Here is an 18,233-nt window from a genome sequence, read left to right as displayed (position 1 = left end):
TTTATGCTTTTATTTACTGGATAGAGTCTTAAAGAGTAGTGCGGATATGACAGTAAGAGTCTTTTGTTTTGATCTGATCCGCCATTAATTTTTATCTTTCAATAAATTTGATGATTGACTGGAAGCGGGAGTATTACCCAAAAAAACGAATGAAAGTGGAAGAAATGATCTGCTCTTGTAGTGCTTTCAAGTTGATTTCACGATGAAATCCATTGGATTGGTCATTAGTGTAACATTTTTGCTAGTTGAGTAATCAATTTGAAATTTTTAAAAAATTGATTTTTCAAAAGTATTACTTACATCATTTGAATAGTTTAATGACCTTGGAATGGGAAGGAAAAAAAAAGACCTAGGATGTTTTTATTTTTTCCCCTCGTCAGTATTGCCCGAGGTGCACACTAGCACTTAAGTTGGTTATCATTTTTCACATAATCTTAACTATTTCATGCCATTTTCATTGTATTTCTATATTTAAAAAAAGAATGATACAAAAGAAACTGGTGACCACGTAAAATATTGTGAAGTGTCATTTTGGAGAAATCACACTTTTTGCAATATGCTTTAATGAGAATCATTTGAAACAAAAAACACTTTTTAACATTATCATATAAACAATAAAAAATTTTTTTCAATAAATGCTCAATGAACACTTGTTAATATACTTAAATTACATATTTTTTAGTATTAGTGGGAGGGGTCGAATCGAAACTTCTTGCTTATATTCCTTCCTTCTAAATCACCCAACCCATTCATTCTTCTAAAATTATACTTAATTTATCATATAAATACACACAATCATAATTATTGCATTATTGTATTTATATAATTTCACAAATTAATTACACTTATTTCAAAAAAAAAAAAAACTAACACATGAGATATAGGCACCGTTTACCAAACATTACGAGTGTGTTTGGATTGTAAATTATTTGAAATAATTTTGTGAAAAAGTACTGTAGTACTTTTTTGATATGATGTATGTGAGATAAAAGTGTGATTGAAAAATGTGTTGATGATGCAAACAAATCAGTGTATGTAAATAAGGTGTAAATAAAGTGAAATAGAAGACAATCAAAACACAACATGTAAAAAGAGGGGGAAAAGTGAACATGCGGTAATTTGCTAAGAATTAATAACAGAATATCAGCTCTCTACCCTTCATCGTCAATTTTTTTTATTATCAAACTCAGGGACTACTTGATTAAAGGGTTTGGGAATCATAGAATGGAATAAACCCCTTATTTGTTGCTTGGGTTAAGCCTATTGGAATGCCATTTTTGGAATCATTTCTAAAAAATCATTCCTAAAAAATCATTCCCGAGCAAATTGGGAGGTTTTGGACAAAACTCTCAACTCATTCTCTCAGACAATATTTATAACGGATCTACCCTCTCTTTCTCTCCATCACACACCGCACAAAATCAGAGTCTTCTTCTTCATCAGTTTTCCTATCTCTTATTCTTCAATCAATCGCCGCCCATCACCTTCATCGGACATCTTCTTTCTCATTTCAAAATCCTAAGTTCAGGTTCACAAATAGTAGCAACAGCTTTTCAAGATCCGAGAGCCTATACGAGAAATTAGACCATATAATAGATGCTTTGCTTGAAAAGGTTGAAGTTTCCAAGGTGGAAATTGGAGAAGATTTTATTGATTGGGCAAAACATTTCTTAGAACCAAACAATGCCATGAGTGGTGAAGTTCTGGTGGAATTTTTTGATTGCGTTCTGGTAAATCTGAAGGAGTTGCTTAAGTTTGAAGACAATTTGATTCTGTCTTTGAAGGAACAAATCTCAACCCTTGAAGTGAATCTACGATTCTTGAAAAACTTTGTCATCTTCACGAATAGGCTATGCAGTAGGTATGAGAATATCAGATTATTTTTTACTTCTATTGAAGATGCTGCAAATAATAGTATTTCGTTCTGGTGTTGGGTGGGATGGAAGAAGTAGAGAGTCAAAAGTTGATGGTGATAGAGACAGCGACATTGTAACCCTTCATTCTAAAGTCATAAAGAGCTGGTGTTTTATTGGAGAACATGTTTATTTTTATTTTATCCGATAAATAAATTTGTTTATGAGAAAATAGATACTCTGTTCTTATAATGGAGGAAAATCATAAAGAACTAGTGTTTCATTGAAAAACGAGTTTATTTTTATTTTATCCTATAAATAAATTTATTTATGGGAAAATGGGTACTCTGTTCTTATAATGGAGGAAAGCCATAAAGAACTGGTCTTTTATGGGAAAATATGACTTTTGTGAAAGTGACCGCGATTTGGTTTATGAAATTATCCCAAAAAAAATTTAGAATGAATTTGTTTGTTTTGAAAGTTGTATAACGGTTGTTAAACTTCAAATATCCCTTTCTTAAACTTCAAAATTTACAAAATCTCATATTTTTGTTAAATACAAAACCTACAAGTTTCTGCAATTATCCTTTTATTTTATAAGAATTGTTATATCATGGGTAAATTTGGAATTTAATTACATTTAATTCCGAAACACTCATCAAACCAAGCATCAGAAATTGGAATGATGATAATTTCAATGTGTGAACCAAGTTAGATATTGGAATGAAAAGTTTAATTCCAAAACTAAAGTCTATGATTCCATTTTCATTTCCGATTCCAATATGTGAAACAAACACCCCCTCACTTACATAAGGCGACGTAAATTAGCTTGGACCGTACTTTGTAATATAAAAAAACGCATGTAACCGGCCCGTGCTTGGTTCATGGGTTTCGAGGGCAATAAATGGAAATTGGAATGACTCGCACTTGAGTAGATCCGGTTTTCAAACACTTAATAGCCCAGATTGAGTTACACAATTTCACTAAATGATGTAACACAATCTGGGTCATTGAATCCATAAAGACCAGATCAACTTAAGTTTTGGCCAATGGAAATAACTATTAGTGATACTCATTGATATTTGATATTTTGGTGATAAATTTATGGTAATAAAACACCAAAAACTCTTCGATCAGCATTTTTAAGTAATCGAAAAATGTGTTTATAAAAAATATATATTTTTATTAAAAAACGAAATTGCAGACAAGGCCTAAGGCTAATGTCAAATGGTAAATAAGTTAATATGATGGTTCAGGTAAAAGAGTACGTGACCACCTTGGATTTGTCCATTTCAACCTTCCAAACATCAATTGTTTGGAGTATAAATTTTCACATATTATCGTGACATGGACCAATTAAACACTAACTAAAGGATGTAACTGTGTTACAAAGCAGCCAAACTTTATTATGGGCCTGTTTGGAACCTGAGTTTTTAGGGAGTTTGTCTAAAACTTTACTGTAGTGTACTGTAGAAGTTTTTGAAAAAATTTTGTAAAAATTTTTGTAAGGTGAAAAACTTTTTTGTAGAAGTTTTGTTAAGATAAAAAATTTTATAAAAGTTTTTGTAAGGTGAATTTTTTTTCCTTTTCTTTTTTTTTCTTTCTCTTTCTTTTTCTTTTTTTCCTTTTTCTTTTTTTTCCTCTTCTTCTTCTTCTTCTTCTTCTTCTTCCTTCCCCCTCCCGCCACCCCTCTCCTCCTTTTCCCCTTCTCCTCTCCTCTGCATTTCCCCCCCGCCTCCTTCTCCCGCCAGCCCCATTCCCCCGCCAGCCCCTCTGCACGCCACCCCCTCCCCCCGCCAGCCCTTCCCCAGCTGCCGCGCCACCCCCTCTGCCCCAGCTGCCGCGCCACACCCTCTGCCCCTTCCCCCTCACCTCTGCCGCGCCACCCCCTCTGCCCCAGCTGCCGCGCCACCCCCTCTGCCCCTTCCCTTCCCCTCTGCACGCCACCCCCCTCCCCCCACCAGCCCTTCCCCCGTGCCCCGCTAGCCCCTCTGCCCTGCCCCTTCCCCCTCCCCTCTGCACGCCACCCTCTCTGCCCCGCCACCCCCTTCCCTATTCCCCTGTTCCCCTGTTCGCCCGGTTCTTAATCATTTGGAGGTCAGCACCTGCGGATTAGCGGACCTCGCTTCATCCTTTGGAGATGAACGAGAAAGCCTTCTCCGCTGTAACGATTGAGCGGGACGGCGATAATGATGAAGACGACGTCGTCCGGGCCTCCGGGGAGGCTTTCATATTAAGCATCATCTGGAATTTTGGAAATTTAATGCAAAATTTGATTTTTTTTTTCCCGCCTGGGGGTTTGCATAGAATTGCAGGATTGAGGTGCTTATGACTTGTGAGAGAGAGCAGAGTTAAAGGAGCAAAGGAAAAAAGTTTTTTTTCCCGCCGTCGGCTAAGATTTTGGAAAAAAGTTTTTTGTGTATTATTTTAAAGTGTGTAGGTAAAAAATTTTGATAAGTTTTTTGGGGTTCCTGTAGCAAAAGTTGTTAAAAAACTAGTAGCTAAAAAACTTGGCCAAAAACTTCAATATTTTTTCATTAAACCAGTCGACTTTGTTGGTCGAGAAAAAATGAGGACTAAATATCACATCACAGCTTGACATACACTTTTTTTTTTTTTAACAAAAAATTTAAAACGACAAATGTTACCCCTTTCTAAAGATCATTGACATTTTTTTTTTTGGGGATAATGGGTAATCAGCACCAATCAAAGATACATCAAAATGTTAAAGTATATTTTTCTTTAAAAATTTTTAAAAATAAAAAATCCAAACGGAATCTTTTCGACTATAATAAAACTTCAAAATTGTTACGTAGAATCGATTAACATTGTAAAAAGTTATACTGTATCGTTGATGGCTTATTTCTTTGAATGTCGATGGAAATTCTGTCTTCTAAAATAAAAAGAAAAACTGAAATATCTTTTCTTCTTATTATGGGGAGGAATATTCTCGCAAATTGGCGTGCCTTATAGCACGAACCGCCCAAAAAAAATTTTGGCAGAGGCTTTCCAGAGCGGATTGCAGAGGGAGGGAGCTGTCCTTTCGTAGCATTCGTCCCCGGTAGTGGGGTATGATCCTGCCAGTAAGACTAACAAAATCTTGAAAATGTTCTATATTCTCACCAAGAAAAAAAAAAAGGGTATAGTTTCCATACTTACTGCTAAGGGTTCCGTCTCCGCCTTTATAAATATTCCATCTCATTTCCATTCCTCCCTTTAATTCTCTCTCTATCTCCGTCCCATTCCGTCTCCAAGTTTCGCCGATTGCTCTTTTTCTGATTACAAGTTTCTCTCTCTTAATTTAGTCGGCCGCAGGTGTTCCGGGAGCGGGGAACTTCAAATCTATCGATCATCGGAGATCTCTTTAAACCCCGACTCCTCAGTGGTACGTTTAACTATCCGGACTTGTTCTTTTCCTTCACTGCATGGCATGTGCTCATCGCAGATCATGTGACCTAACCCTAGTTTTTTCCCCCTTTGGTAAAAATTTCCGCCATAATTTTCTGCTTCTGCTAATTGATTTTGTTTTTGTCTTTCCATACATTTGATCCAGGTTCGCATTACCGGTTATTGAAGGGATTTTCACGTAAGCGCTTATTTGTATAATGGTGTTGTTATCGAGTTCCTTGTTTGATGTTCATAAGAATGTGGTGTTGAGCTCAAAAAGAAAATGTGGTGTTGAACAGTGCTTTCTTGGGCAGGGCTTGTCAAAGTATTTGTGATTGCTTTTGTTGTTGAGTGGTGTTTGTATTGGGGGAGAATCTGTTTATGATAATTTCAGAAGGTGGATCTCCTGTATGTTGGTTGGGAAATTGTATTTTACATGCATTTATTGGGGTAAATGCTGTTCTCCATATATAGTACAATGCCCTACTGTCAGGGCAGTATCCATTGATTGGTTAAATTTTTTATTTTGTAATTCTGCTAATATTTTTTTTTATTGTGCTGGCTGTGTTGTGGTAAATTCCGCATAAAAAAAAGGCTTAGAGGCCTGGGTCCTTTTTTTTTTCTTTTTCCTGTTTTTCCCTCTCATCTACACTGTCGCTACCATTGGGATCTGTTGGTCACTGCTGTAATTTTTGTTTTATGGTTGCTAATCTTTTCTCCAATTTTCTGGTTGTGTTAGTGTAACCGCCCTTGTTGTTTTATTGGTCCAAATGGGAAAAAGGCTCAGAAGTCATGACAGCTTGCTGTAAACAGTCTATAGGATATAGGCTGTCCAATTCCAGAAAGCCTTTTAAACTGTTGAGCTTGTAATATGCTACACTGCCTTTTCAAATTGCTGCTATGCTTTGGGATATAGAATTGGTTGTGTTTATGTTTGGGAAATGAATGCCTTTTCCGCTTTTATCTGTTACAATTTACGTGTTGTAGTAGTATTATCATCAAAACTATACCATCAGTAGCATCTATCTCCTGCTAAGATCAGCTATTTGCAATGTGCATAATGATGAATGGCGTGGAGTGATACACATGGTAAAAAGAGGATCTGTTTGTGAGTCTTAATGTTTGTAATCAAGCTTCTCTTGTTATTTGTTGCTATGGCTATAAATATCTGTTAGTCGCCAAATTTCAGTGAAAAATTCAAAAGGTTTTATGCACTTGCCACAACCTGTTTTCTGAGTTCAGTTGTTCAGACTTTAGCTTCATATACGTGGAGCTATAGAATTTGCTGAAGTTGTATATTGTTCTGCTGTTGAACGATATCATCATACTTTTGAACTTGTCCTTTGTACTCATATGAATTTTTGACTTCTTTTTTGTATATGTCTGTAACTGAATAAACTCTGCTGTTTCACATGGCAGAGGTCACTGAATAATAGATGCCAGTTGCAAAACTCAGCACAGGTGGCACTCTTGATTCCATGAAATCAGGAGATGGGAATGATTCTCTTGATACTGTGAGTCGGCAAACTGTTGGGAAGGAGCCTCATATTTCTCTTTCAAGGACAGGGGATATCCCGGTCCAATGGATTCAGTTGCTCCAGGCCTTAGATCAACAAGGTACTGGAAAATCTGTATGGTCGGATGTTAAATCTGGTGTATAAGGAACTGTAAAGTAATCTGTTGAAAAGAATTTTTAGGAAAAAGAAGTAAATACCTTCCTAAATGAAGTTAATCAAGTGGCCTGAAGGTTGTCTTAACCCTTTTCAGGTTATATGTTTTAAGACTTAAATTTAGCCTGAACCGCGATGCTGATATTTGTAATTGGAATTTGCAACAGATGGATCTGATTCTATAAGCCTTACTACATTTAGTATGTCTATATAGTCATGTGTTTGAAGCTCAATCCATTGGTTTTTTCTACATTCTGGCAGAGCTTCCTGGTTGGCCCTTGCTGACACCTCTGAAGGTTCAGATGGAGAAGTGTGAGAAGTGCGCACAGGAATTTTGTTCACCTGTTAACTATCGAAGGCACATCAGAGTGCACCGCAGATCATTAAATTTTGACAAGGTTTCTTCTTTATATGTGCTTCTGATTTTGGTGCCATAACTGCTGTTTACTGGTGGTTTCTCTTTGAATGATACTCGACATCATATTGTATATTATGGTGTTTCTCTCCTTTTTTTTATTTAATATTTTTATTTTTTGCAACCTTCTTTTCTATGGTTGTGGGCCAATAGCATTGCTGTTCTTTATGCTGTTTTCAGGAATCTCATAAGATTAGAGATATGTTGGCAGCTTTCTGGGACAAGGTAATCAATTTTGTTGCAGATCATCTGCAATTGTTTCTTTGTAGGGATTCCAGTAGCTGCAGTTGGTTAATTTTATCTTGTCTTATTTGCAGCTCTCACTGGAGGATGCTAAGGAAGTTGTATCATTGAGGGATGTGACTCTAAAGGTGGCGGCATAGCTATCTTGTTTCCTTAATTGGTTTATTTCTTGTTTGCGTGTCCTCTTTTAAGGAAAGTAGGTTTTTTTCGTTTCACAATTCTATTATTGATTCTCTACAACCCTGGGCTTTCAAAACTACCAATGAAAAGTTCATTTCTGCCTAATTGTCTTAGCTTTGACTTTTATTGGTTTCTCTTTTTGCTGATTGCTTCTGAAATTTGTGTTTAGCCAAAGATGGTCAGCAAACATACTATGGCTTTATTGTTGCTTGTCATAAAACATGCTTGAAGTCTAATGAGATCAGTATGTACCATGTTTGGATCCATTATTGCCAGGTTCTTGGCTTTTGAGTTTTGAAACTTCAAACTTGAAGCACTGGCAGTGATGGTGATTCAGAAAAAAAACATGAGAATTGCCTCATCTGGATTTGTATATGGGGAGTGATATGCTTGGAAAGTTTTGGTTAAAAAAGAGAAACATGAACGTTTTGGCCCCTGTATCTTGAGATCCCTGTTCTCAAGCTGGAGTAAATGGTGCTACTCTGAGAGGGAGCTTGATCCATAGCTTTTCTTATGTCAGTCCAAAATCACCATTTATCTTTATTCAATAGGAACAATACTGTTTTCATTTTCCAGCTTCATATTTAAGTCTTTTTACTTTATCAAATTTGGATATCTGTGCTGGAAAATCTTTATATTTTAAATATACCTACTTTACTCTTTGCAATGGCTTTTCCTTTTTGGTTCGGTTTTCCCGCTTTTATTTTTTTCTCCAAATCTGTTTGCACTGATGGGGGAGAGGTGAGGTGGCTGATTACAAACTCAATATTTAATGGTTTAGGAATTGAAAATGTTCCTTGGAATACAAGGCAGGATGGTTTTATATATTTGTATTTGCTTCAATAAATACTGTACACCTATGCTTGTTGCTTCTGTATTTTTATCTAGACTTCTATATCTTCTTGTAATTAACTCTGTTATAGGAAGTTACTGGCACTTCAGTTATCAAATCATTGGTTGCATCTCTCCACAAGCCAGGGGTTTGGACACTTCCACAGGTTTATGTCAAGGCTGGATCTACCCTACTGGTAAAGTTTAATTTTGATGTCCTTCATTTTGTTCCTATATGCTTGACTTGACAGTTATGTGTCCATTTCTGTCTTTTATCTTTACAGCTATCACATCGATTGTCTGATACAACTTGCAGGATGTCATTCATGCTAAATCCTCTAGGCTTCCTATATCCTCACAGGAATTATTCAGTATTCTTGATGATGCTAGTGAGAGGACTTTCTTACGTGCTGGCACAGCTGAATCTGTGCTAAAGTATATTTTTGGTGGGAAACCTGGAAGAATTGCCTTTGAGTTGAAGAACTTAGTTGCTTGCACTAGCTTTCTTTTTGAACTGAAGCTGGTAAAGTATTTACTTTTTCTGTATTTAATGGTTGATTATTCGTCATCGTTTCCCATATCTACTGTTGAATTATGCTTTTGGAGATTGTTTGTTCTGTGCATATCACATTTGGATGTCATCATTTAATAGCACTTGCAATCATGATAAAATATCGTAATCTTTTTGGACATCATTACTCAGTGTGCTCGAACTGTCATGTGCTAGTCACTTTAATTCAGAGGGAAGATGCAATAATGTGTGGTTTTTGTTTAAAACCTATGTTATGAATCCGTCTTGCTCTCCAATCTAATATGCGTCGTGTATCTCTATTCTTTCTTGTATAGGTTAAAGCATGGGTTGCTGACAAAGATGCTGAGGCCTTGAGATGCCAGAAATTGCTTGTGGAGGAGGAGGAAGCTGCTCAGAAAAGGTGATTGTGGTTATTTGAATGCTTGTATTCATAATATACTATTCATCATTTGTTTTGGCCATCGAAACATGCAGACCTTTCTCATTCTGGTGTTGGTAAACCAAACTTGTGCGCGGGTTGTTTACATTTTTTTGTGCACTCTTTTGAGTGCGAAATTTGGGGAAAATAAGAAAAACAGATAGGACCTTAGGTTCATGCTTAGGAGGACCATTTTGAAACCACTGATTTTATCATGCAACAAATGATGACATAATCTGATACCTGTAACAAATGCAACTTGTGCAGTACTTTTGTGGCACTAGTAGTCTGATACCTCATTTTATCATAAATGCTTGAGCAAAAATATTCATGATATTTATCTGCAGATACTAGAGCCTTTTTGAATTATCTGGATATGTTGTTGGTGAAAGATGCATATATAGACTTGGAGAATTTTGACTTCACTTTTGTTTCTTTTGAAGTCTAGTAATTTTGGGCATTATTTTTCGCTGATAATTTTTACCCTGTAAAAATGACAGGCAAGCAGAGCTGTTGGAAAGGAAAAAGCAAAAGAAGCTCAGGCAGAAGGAACAGAAAGCAAGGGAACATTCAAATGGGGACGGAGTGGCTTTGATTGATGCCACTTCATCAGAGGGATCTTTTCTGGCAGAAATGTGCAGCTCTTCTCCACCTGATTCCAGTCCTGATGCTCCTTGCACTGTAGATGATGGCACCACCTTCCTTAAGCCAGTTCAGCTCTCTAGTACTGAACAAAATAATGACATTGAAGCTCAATCTGATTTAAGCAGTGGCCATTTGGATTCAGGTCTTGTTCAAAATGTAGAACCCACAATGGTATCTGTAAACGGTCGCCGGTGGCGGCAGGTGTCTAAATCCCATTGGGCTGGAAGAAGTGACTTTCATGGTAATCAGAATCATCAAGTTTCAAAACTTGAACCAGTACAAAAGCTTGTCCCTGCCAAAGATCGAGGTACTGTGGTGAGCAGCAGTAAAGTGTGGACCAAGAAACTTAAAGTGGACAATGATGAGGAGATCTTGAGACCCACACTGGAGGAGGCAGTAAACCAATCAGATGAAAACAAGTGTGAACTGATTATTGGCTCTATATCTATACCAGTTACAAACTGTATCTTAAGGAAAAATAAAATCAGTTTAGGAGAAGCTCATTACAGTTGTAGTACTGAGGAAGGTAAACATAAGAGTAATGTTTTGGAGGAACCAGCTAACTCCGACAGCCGTCAATTTGGTTTAAATGAAGCTGCCACTGAACTTCGGATGCCTAAGAGTCTTCATGGTTCAAGAGGTCCATCACCAGTTCAAAGAGCCAACCATGATGCCCAAGACGGTGTTATGGTTGACAAGCTAGAGGATCGAACTGCCTCTGATGGTAGTTGTTTGCAGTCATCCTCTTCGGATGATGATCATAGCCAAAGCAGGGAGGGTTTGACCTGTGTGTACGAAGGGATGGCAATGCCTCAAGGTTTGCAGCTCTCCACTGCGGCTGCCAAAGCTTTTCTTGCACAGAGTATGTTGGTCCTGTAATTTGGTTCTTATCCTCAAATTTCAGTTTCATATGGTGAATGATAATTTCCCTCCAATTATTATCTCGTCCTCGTGTTCGCTTTTGCTTTTCGGATGTGTGAGATAAGTGTATTTGTAATGTGTATGTAGGGTGGAAGGAAGCTATCTCAGCGGAGCATGTGATGACACTGGTGCTTTCGGAGGAGTCTGATCTTCCCGGGCTTCCAGAAAATCAAATTGACATTTCGGCTCTTGATTTTGAAAACGGGCAAGTTGACCTGGGTCGTATTTCGTCTACCGGCGGAATTACTAAAGCTAAGAATAGAACAAATCCTGAAAAGGGTGTTAAGATCAAGTACATCCCCAAACAGAAAGTTGCTTCTTAGGATACAGGAGAGTAATGCGATTTTTGCTTTTGTCATACCCGTTGTGCAGCTAACTAATTGCCATAGCATTCGGTAGCAGAGGTTCCAGTTTTACCAGCGGTCTTCTGTCAAAGAAAATGTTCAAATTTTGAGGATACAGTTTTTGAGTTCCATCCTTTGTTCTTGAGTAGGTGGAGCAAATTTGATTAAGAGAGAGGTTTTCTCGGCTGTTCCCTGGTAGTTCTGTAATAAATTGGGGTTTCTTTTTGGTGTCAGGAGAATTTTGTAAGCCTCATGTCTTGGCTAAACATCGCATCTCGTGTTATGCCAGACACTGTAAAAAGTAGAGTACTATGATATATTCCAGACGCGCCGCCCAATTTTTAAGGAGTATGATGGATTTGTTGTTAGTTAGTATTTGGTTTTATTTTGTCGTTGGTTTGGTGGTTCACTCACTGTCAACTTTGTTGTACGTAGGGTATCTGTTCAGTGGTGAAGGGGGGAACAGTCACTAGTCTAGGCGAGAGTTTTCTCGATCTTGAATTGAATGTAGTACGTAGATGACTTCCCTAATTATTATTATTAGAGTAAAGACGAGCTTACGGTAGTAGTAGTAGTAGTAAGCTGCATAACAAGCTGACTGCAATATGTGAGGAGATAATTTGGAGTAAAATTAGCGCCATCCGTCGTCCTTGCGTAAAATTTGTGTCCCGAATGATGACGCGTTATCCGACATTCTTGTATTAAACTCATTACACAAAAGAGTACTAACATCGACACTTTTTTTTTTTATTTTTTGGAATTATATATTATTTTCCAGGATTAACGTCGACAATATACGTCCAGCCAGCCTGTCAGACGGGATCAAACAACATGGAAAAAGAGGGGTCCTGCGCCGATTGATCTGCTGAACCGAAAAGTCAAAAAGAGAAGGGGAGGCAAAATAATCCGCCAAATTGAATAGGGAGTGAAGGAAGGAGGGCCGGCGGAGGGGGGGGCAGCCGCATTGGAAAAAAAAAAAAAAGGGGGCCTGCGAATCAGATGCAGTTGACTCCTCAAACAAAACTAGAACCACAAGCCAATAACTGATCGAGCGTTCCCCAGACTGCAGTTAGATGCCACGTAACTGGGACACTGTACCCCCATAGAACTCTGCCTGACTGCCATTTGTAACGTACTCCTTATCACAGAAACAAATCTTCCGCGACCGACCCCTTTTCACAATCTCTGAAACCATTTAACTCTTCCTCTTTCTCTAGTTCCAGAAACACAGAAAAGCAGCCGCAGAAGCCTTCAATTTCTCGTCCAAAAATAGTGAAATTACTGGGTGATATTTTCCCAATATCAGACGAGTACAGAAAGTGCAAAGAAAAATGTCAGGTGGGGTTGGTCCAAGCAGTGACATAAGGCTGCCGAAAGAAGAAGAAGAAGAAGAAATTCATCAACGGAAGGCTAGTTTTCCCAAGGAAGGGGGCACTCAAAGTCAAAAGCCTCCTCAGCCCTCCCGAAGAGGGTTCTTCACTTTTCGGCAGCTAAATGCGCTGGCTGTGATTATCGTTCTCTCAGCTAGTGGAATGGTCAGTATCGCAGATTTCGCTTTTGTAATCTTTTCTCTAGTCTACATATACTTCATATCAACGGTTGCCTTTCCAAATCATTCCCCCTACGCGGATCCCCCTGTCTTCGGCCAAAGAAACAGGATCCTAAGCCTTTACGTTTTTATCGGAGCATTAGTCGGATTGCTTTTCCCAATAGCATATATTTTCCATGGGATTTTCGAGGGAGACAAGGAGGGGATCAAGGCTGCCGCACCCCATGTTTTTCTCCTTTCCGCTCAGGTTTTCATGGAAGGGGTGTCTTTCAGCGGTGGGTTTTCGCTCCCTATTCGAGTTTTTGTCCCCGTTTTCTATAATGCGAGGAGGATCTTCACTATTGTGGAGTGGTTGAGGAGTGAGATTTATAAGGTGGAAATGGAATATGGTGGCAGTGCTAGAAGGGTGTATATTGGGAGAGCTCTTGCTGTGGCTAATATGGCCTTTTGGTGCTTCAATTTGTTTGGATTCTTGTTGCCTGTTTACCTTCCCAAGGCCTTCAAGATATATTATTCTTCTTCTGTCCGCAAGGCTAAGGACTAATCTGACCGAGTAAGAGGGGAATATGGATTTCTGTCTGTTATTTTAAATGCTTTTAGTTTCTAACGTCATTAGTGGAACCAGTGTTAGTTTTTCTTTTTATCCTGTTGCACGTTCCTTTTGGGTTTAGACGGTTGGGCAATTGGCCTTGTTTGGATTGCCGTTTCCGTCGAAAAATTACGTCATTTTTCGTGATCACATTTCCCTATTACTTTTTTCCCTCACATACATCAAATCGCTACAATAATTTTTTCATGAAAAATCACGGAAAATGCAATCCAAACACAATAAGTACTCGCTGTTTCGGTTGGACTCAGCTCTTCCAGAAATTCATTTCCTTTGTTTTCAGTGAAGAGCAAATTCTGTGAATTGTTATATACTATATTGGTATTCGATACTACTGTTTGATTGGTGACATGAATACAATTTAGAGTCTCCAACGGGGTCTTTGCTGCGTGCACTTGACTTTAATGGTGGATGTGGCATCGGCATCACACGCAAATTTCCCTTGTAGTCTATACGTCTGTTCTCTCAAATTTAGCCTCAAGCTACCTGGACCATGTCTATCTTTCTCCGTAGTCCTCACATTAATATGCCCCTTTTTGTTTTTTTGCGTGGTTGAAGAAAATAAGGAAATGTAGTTGCCTCTAAAGCATCTTGCAAGAAAAGAGTGCGACTGTAATAGGATGTAGACAAGCACAGAGCGGTTGATGAGTTGCAGAAGAAAATAGAGAACCTGTGTCAAACCCGAAAGAACTTGCTCACTGTATTGTATTAGTGTGGACTCTATGCTCTCCTAGCGTTTTGTCTAGTTGCGTCTACTTCGCATCAACAGTAGCCTTCCCAACTCTTTCTTCTCGAGTTAATAGCCTAATAACCGAGTCTAAGGTGGAGAAAACCGGATTCATCATTGCGAGCCCTATTTTCTGCGATGATCAGTTTAGTTCCTCCTCCAGTGGCTTACAACTTTTAAGCCACTTACCTAGGAGATTAAAGAGGGCATAAATACAGCTGTACCACTTGTTTTTCTGATTGCTGGATCAGACTATCATGGAAGGAGTGGCTTTTCAATTTTCATGGTGGGTTTTTCTTGTCTGTTTTTTTATATCTGTTGCCACTCTAGTTTCTGCAATCCGAGGACAATCTTTACTACTGTGGAGCTGTTCAAGATTGGGATTTGCAAGGTGAACCTGGAACATGGAGGCAGTTCCAGAGGGATTTACAGTTGACTGGCTCCGGTGCTTTATATATATGTGGCCTTTTGGGTCTTGTACTTGTTAGGAACCAACCCCTAAAGCGAAATAGGCACGAGGGAAGAGCAGCCTACAAAAACGAAGTGGTATGTACGTAGCCAGTCATCCATAATATCAAACATTAAACTACATTATTTTCACTTTTGGTAAATTTACCGGAGCTATAATGCGATCCTCTTATTCCGCTATTTTGACCATTTCCGAGCACCTCATGGCATCTTTGGGGCATTCGATTTCTCTTGCACTGCCCTAATCCAATGCAATGGATTGTGAAGATGAAAAAAATCCTTTATTTATTGGCCCATAAACTCGCCTTCCAAAAGGCTTTCAAGGTTTGTCTCTGGCATTGAAGTCGTTTTCACCACACTTAAATGGTTTCTTTTTTCATGGTGTTTAACTTATTCAACCTCAAGAAAATTAGTTCCTGGGCTGTGTCTAACTATGATTTGGGAAAACAGCCAAATTTGTGCCTAAACTTTTTACTAGTGCTGATTTAGTCCATAATTTTTGTTTTTGGCCAATTTGATATGTGAATATATGTTGCGGTTCTAATTAAGGACTTCTGCGGCGGCGCTACCACGTAAAAGCACTCGAATCTTTTATTGAATAGCTAAATAGGGGTATTTTGAGAACTTCAAGTATGGATGTTAATAAAACCAAGTAAATCAGAAAAAAATCATTAATTTTTGGGATATTTTAATATTTAAAACTTTTTGAGATATTTTTAAAATTTTAATTTTAATTTCTTTCCTCTTCCTCTATCTTATCTCTCCCCCGTCCCTGCCATCGTCACCACTCTTCTCTCTATCATCGCCACCGCCACCACCTCTTTCTATTATCTTTTCTCTTTGTCTACTACACTCCTCCTATTCCCTTACTAATGCTACATCTCTTGATCTCATTCCATCAAAGAAAAGTCTAAAAGATAAAAAATCAAAGTTCCCTGATTAAAGGAAGAGAGAAAAGCGATTAAAGGAAGAGAGAAAAATTTTAAAAACTAGATTTTCCAAAAATCCCAGATTAAAGGAAGAGAGAAAAGCTTTCCATTTGTACTCACTTCGTAGGATAGGATTTCTATTCCAAAACTAGATCTTGCAATTCAACTAATTAAAATGGTGACTGCATAAGAACATTTTGAAAGACCCAAGTTCAATATTATAAGTCCTTGGCTTTTCTCCTTAGTTCGTTAAACTCTTTCTCAATTTCAATGCATTGGGATTTGTTGTCCATAGTACACTTCTAGCTATCTTTCTCATTGTTAGATTTCCTGAATGTCATTGAGATGTATCATTTCCTTGGGCAATTGTCCTTCAAAAGAAAATTTTACTACTACTGCACTTCGCTTCTCATGTCTCAAGGGAGAGGTGGGTGGCAAGCAATGGAATTTGGTGGAGGAAGATGATAACCCAAAAATGCCAAAATACCCTTATTTGTTCGGTCTATTAGGAACTAAATTGATGTTTTGTGGTGGTGCCATCACGGAGGTCCTTAATTAGAGCCGCAATATGAGTTCACGTATCAAATTGGGCAAAACTAAAAATTAGGAACTAAATCAGCACTAGAAAAAAGTTTAAGGATGAATTTGACCATTCCCCTATGATTTTCTTTGCTTTGGTTGAAGAGAAAATTATATGTCTTCCATGATATCCTTTGAACAGATTGGAAATGGGGCAGTATGACCGTCCCTGAACGATTAATGGCCATGATCTGGCCTCAAAAATTTGTGCGGCTGAGATCACAAGTTGTAACTCGATTTCCACGCCATGTGTGAGACCCACAAAAATTTGCTCTAAAGTTACGCGATATACAAAGAAAGTTACGCACAGTTGAAAATGAGCAAAATCGTCCGGAACGGTTGCACCTGCAACCGTCCGTGCCCCTTGTCCGAACAGATTACATCTGATGCTCAAACAGTAAAGTAGAAATTTGAGAGAGAGAGCGGTATCTTTTGGTGTGGTAGTTTGTGTAATTTCCTGATAACAAGAAGCTGATTACCAAAAAGCGGATTGAATGCAATAAGAAGACCACTAGTTAGCTATAGAAACTGTAGCGCTGAGGAGGCATCCTAATGAGAAATAAATTCCATTGTCAAACAAACTGCAATAATGTGGTCTGCATTAACGGAAGGTGTAAGCCCTGTGGTACATCAACATCATGTAGTCAGGATTTTCTTTAACAGCGTGTAGCTCGCTGGTGACAGCCATTCCGTCTCTTGATAACATTTTTCTGGTTTGAGTCTCGACTCGTTCTAGGACTGTGCGTACCTTGGTTTTGCCCAATAAATCGCACTTAAGCTACCTGTATTTTCCTTCAAAAAAAAAAAAAAGAGCTACCTGTTTTTCTCTCAGTTTCAATTGGCTGCTTCCTTATCTGATTTTTTTTTCATCACATATTTCACTCACTCAACGCAACTCTTCTAAAGGTAAATGCAAGAAAAAACTTTCTATAAACAAATTGTTAGCATAATTAGAAATTATTTGTTTAGACAACGCCAGAAAAATCAGCAAGCGTTGCTGCCCATTGGCTGCAAGCAACTAGCATGGGACGCTGGATTTAGTACCATCTGCACGGTTTCACCACCACAAACTTGCACGTCTGTCGTTTTCAATATCTCCTCTTACCTCAATTTCCTTGGGGACTTTGGTTTCCATTGTCTGAATAACCTTTTCAAGATCTTTCTTTTACTCACAACCCTTTTGCCTGGAAATCCCCGTAAATTTTCATTTAACTGAATAAAAAATAATAATTTGCAGAACGGAGAAAGACAAATATGCCGGGTGGGGTTGAAGAAGAAAATTCTCTCCATATATCAAATGGCAAGAAAAGGCCGCAATCCCGAAGGTTTTTCCTCACGTTTCGGCAGCTAAATGCACTTGCAGGGATGATTGCTCTCTCTGTTATGGGCATGGTTAGTGTTGAAGATTTGGCTTTTGTGGTCTTTTCTTTAGCATATATTCACTTCTTATCAAAAGTTGCCTTTCCCCCTCTTTCCCCTCGGCCCAATCCCCGAGTCTTTGGTGAAAAGAACAGGCTTCAAGATCTCTACGTGCTTTTCTCTGGAATAATCAGTTTAGCTTTCCCATCGGCATACATACTCGAGGGTATGTTCCGGGGATACAAAGAGGGTGTCAGGGTAGCTGCGTCACACGTCTTTCTTCTTGCTAGTCAGATATTCATGGAAGGAGTGGCTTTTTACGGTGGTTTTTCCATGCCAGTTTTTGCTTTTGTGCCTGTTTTCTACAATTCAAGAAGGATCTTTACCGTTGCGGACTGGCTGAGGAGTGAATTTTACAAGACTGATGAAAATCCTAGAAGATTGTACATTGGAAGAGGCCTTGCTGTCGTTAATATGGCCTTTTGGTGCTTCAATTTGTTTGGGTTCTTGTTGCCTGTTTTCCTTCCAAGGGTCTTCAAGGTATACTATTCATCTGGGCACAGGGATGAACACTGA

At 38.4% G+C, this 18,233-nt stretch overlaps 3 protein-coding genes across 5 annotated transcripts; all 3 read left to right on the top strand.

The window, feature by feature from the left end:
• The first annotated feature begins 4,794 nt into the window (after positions 1 to 4,794).
• On the top strand, positions 4,795 to 11,790 carry LOC113730044 (uncharacterized). 3 transcript variants are annotated; one of them, XM_027254475.2, is made up of 12 exons: positions 4,795 to 4,936; positions 5,159 to 5,238; positions 5,407 to 5,439; positions 6,660 to 6,857; positions 7,172 to 7,308; positions 7,506 to 7,550; positions 7,643 to 7,696; positions 8,672 to 8,776; positions 8,896 to 9,102; positions 9,426 to 9,511; positions 10,030 to 11,036; positions 11,183 to 11,790. In XM_027254475.2, the coding sequence occupies exons 4-12, from the start codon at positions 6,677 to 6,679 to the stop codon at positions 11,416 to 11,418; spliced, it is 2,058 nt and encodes a 685-aa protein (XP_027110276.1). In that variant the 5' UTR covers positions 4,795 to 4,936; positions 5,159 to 5,238; positions 5,407 to 5,439; positions 6,660 to 6,676; the 3' UTR covers positions 11,419 to 11,790. The 3 variants fall into 3 exon arrangements, with proteins under 3 accessions (XP_027110276.1, XP_027110275.1, XP_071934178.1); XM_027254474.2 differs by having other exon boundaries at positions 4,853 to 4,993; XM_072078077.1 differs by having other exon boundaries at positions 4,863 to 4,922.
• Positions 11,791 to 12,770: 980 nt separating this feature from the next.
• LOC113730045 (uncharacterized) lies at positions 12,771 to 13,532 on the top strand. Its single transcript, XM_027254476.2, has one exon. It carries the CDS (start codon positions 12,771 to 12,773, stop codon positions 13,530 to 13,532), a length of 762 nt encoding a protein of 253 aa, XP_027110277.1.
• A 4,020-nt stretch (positions 13,533 to 17,552) lies between these two features.
• On the top strand, positions 17,553 to 18,233 carry LOC113730043 (uncharacterized). Its single transcript, XM_027254472.2, has one exon. It carries the CDS (start codon positions 17,553 to 17,555, stop codon positions 18,231 to 18,233), a length of 681 nt encoding a protein of 226 aa, XP_027110273.1.

The sequence above is a fragment of the Coffea arabica genome, chromosome 2e (assembly GCF_036785885.1).
Source record: "Coffea arabica cultivar ET-39 chromosome 2e, Coffea Arabica ET-39 HiFi, whole genome shotgun sequence".
Classification (NCBI taxonomy): Eukaryota; Viridiplantae; Streptophyta; class Magnoliopsida; order Gentianales; family Rubiaceae; genus Coffea; species Coffea arabica.
Note: the sequence above shows the minus strand (reverse complement) of the source record. Positions and strands in the feature narration are given on the sequence as shown.

Coding starts and splice junctions, on each gene's coding strand:
- LOC113730044 (XM_027254475.2), top strand. CDS start 6,677: ATGCCAGTTGCAAAACTCAGCACAGGTGGCACTCTTGATTCCATGAAA. Junction 9,103..9,425: donor TTCTTTTTGAACTGAAGCTG/GTAAAGTATTTA, acceptor TTTCTTGTATAG/GTTAAAGCATGGGTTGCTGA. Junction 11,037..11,182: donor CAAAGCTTTTCTTGCACAGA/GTATGTTGGTCC, acceptor ATGTGTATGTAG/GGTGGAAGGAAGCTATCTCA.
- LOC113730045 (XM_027254476.2), top strand. CDS start 12,771: ATGTCAGGTGGGGTTGGTCCAAGCAGTGACATAAGGCTGCCGAAAGAA.
- LOC113730043 (XM_027254472.2), top strand. CDS start 17,553: ATGCCGGGTGGGGTTGAAGAAGAAAATTCTCTCCATATATCAAATGGC.